This window comes from Lissotriton helveticus, chromosome 10 (assembly GCF_964261635.1).
Source record: "Lissotriton helveticus chromosome 10, aLisHel1.1, whole genome shotgun sequence".
Classification (NCBI taxonomy): Eukaryota; Metazoa; Chordata; class Amphibia; order Caudata; family Salamandridae; genus Lissotriton; species Lissotriton helveticus.
Genome location: NC_136071.1, coordinates 52,302,955 through 52,305,098, shown reverse-complemented (window position 1 = coordinate 52,305,098; position 2,144 = coordinate 52,302,955). Strand labels below are relative to the sequence as shown.

At 40.3% G+C, this 2,144-nt stretch overlaps 1 protein-coding gene across 1 annotated transcript; it reads right to left on the bottom strand.

Annotated features, from left to right (window-relative positions):
* Nucleotides 1-462: 462 nt before the first annotated feature.
* Nucleotides 463-1,395, bottom strand: LOC144783834 (olfactory receptor 1G1-like). Its single transcript, XM_078662587.1, has one exon. The coding sequence runs from the start codon at nt 1,393-1,395 to the stop codon at nt 463-465; it is 933 nt and encodes a 310-aa protein (XP_078518713.1).
* Between the last annotated feature and the right edge of the window lie 749 nt (nt 1,396-2,144).

Genomic DNA, 2,144 nt, shown 5'->3' with positions numbered 1-2,144 from the left:
AACAACAATTTATAGCAAATTACACAACAATATACACTTCAAAACTTAGAAAGTTTAGGTTTGTCGATTCTTGTTTTTTTATGCAACAAATGGATATATAGAGTTAACATAGACTCGTATCATAAAAATTAAAGATTATGATCAAATTGTGTGCTAGCTTCACTTGGCCTCCACCTGTGAGGAGGGGTTTCTCAGATCATACAGACAAACAAATTCAGATGAAGCCTTGGAAAAGAACAGGCTAATAGTCCAAGCAGAGGTAGTCAGCATGCTTTCACAATGAAAATTGCTAATAATCCCGCAGATTGGATCCTTTCAACCAGTAAAACTTATTAAAAAAAGAATGGTTTGACATGTGTAACTTTATTATACTTGGAGAAATGCAAAGAAAAGACATACATAATAATGTCTAATGCTGACAATTAATGCACAAATGCATCCTTGAAATTGGGATGCTATTTTCTATTGAGATGATCTGCCAGTAATCTTTCTCAAAGCCCCTTTCACCTGCTTGTTTCTCAGGCTGTAGATGAAAGGGTTCAGCATTGGGGTGACAACAGTGTACATCAGGGTCACAAACTTGTCCTTTTCAAGTGAGTAGCTGGATTTGGGGCGTACATAGTAAAAAAAAACTGTTCCATAGTACAGAGTAACAGGGATCAGGTGGGAGGAGCAGGTGGAGAAGGCCTTCTGCCTTCCCTCTCTAGAGCGGATCCTCAAGATGGCAATGATTATGTTGACGTAGGAGACAACTATGGAAAGAATGGAGGCTGTAGCAAAAATGAAACCTTCAAAAAAGATTATGTGCTCGTTGGTGGTGGTGTCCGAGCAAGAGAGCTTTAGCAGCGGTGAGAGGTCACAGAAGAACTGCTGGATTTTGTTCAAGCTGCAGAAGGAGAGTAATGATGTTGTCACAGTGTACAGAAGGGAGTGCAGGACACAAATCATCCAACAGCTGGCCACCAAGAGAGTACACACTCTTTTGTTCATGACCAACAAGTAGTGCAAAGGATTGCAGATGGCGATGTACCTGTCAAAAGCCATCACTCCGAGCAGAAGGCTCTCTAGCCCCATACATAAAATAAAGAAGAACAACTGGGACATGCAATTGATAAACGAGATGATCTTCTTTACTGAGATGATGTTGATCAAGAGCTTGGGGACAATGACCGTCATGAGGCAGAGGTCAACCAGCGATAAGTTCCTGATGAGAAAGTACATGGGCGTATGAAGCTTGGGGTCAGCAGTAGTGAGTGTGATGATGGTACAGTTCCCTAGTACCCCTACCAGGTAAATGGCCAGGAATAGAGTGAATAGTGAGGTCTGCAGTTCTGGAATATCTGATAGGCCCTGGAGGATAAACTCTGTCACTGTAGTCAAGTTGTGGGCATTCATTTCTATTTAAAGCATTAACCACCTGTAGGAGAAATATAAGGCATAGTATGAATGCCTCAATCACACTATACTGAGCAAACAATCATCTCTCAATTAATTTAAACATGACAAAGTGTTCCAAAAAGTGGATGTTGTTTTTGCAGCAGTTAGCTTTGTTGATAGGTATTTTAATTCAATTTCGGATTTTCCTAAAGGACATTTCTCCAGGCACTCAGTAAGTATGTGAATTGGGATAGCCTGACATGTAATACATTTACTTTTGAAGAATATGGCTACAAATAAATTAACGAGAGAAAATGTATGTAAAGCTTTGTGTGGTTTATCATCTTTAAAAATACTCAAGAACAATCCAGCAGGAGCTTACCTGAGCCCTTCCTCGGTTGTCAGGGGTTATTTCCTATGAACATACATGGAAAGAAGGTAGAGGGAGCTCATGCTCCTTCAAATAGCCCCCAATTACCATTTTTGCCTGGATGGAAATAGTGCCTGAGAATAGAATATATAACAGCAAAGTAACTTCCTGTGAAAATTCCAGTTAAGCACTCTGTAATATAAGAATGAGGGTGTCCAAGTTAAGACTGTTTTCCTTGGCTGGTAACATGGAAAGGCAGCTTCAACTGCTGTGAATAGGGTTTTTTCTATTATGGCTAATATGGTGGTCAAGCTACTGAACCCCCTTTGAACTTGTGCACCATCTTACAGCAACCTTCATAGTTAGGAGACGGAGGCATAGTCCACTGTTAAGAGTG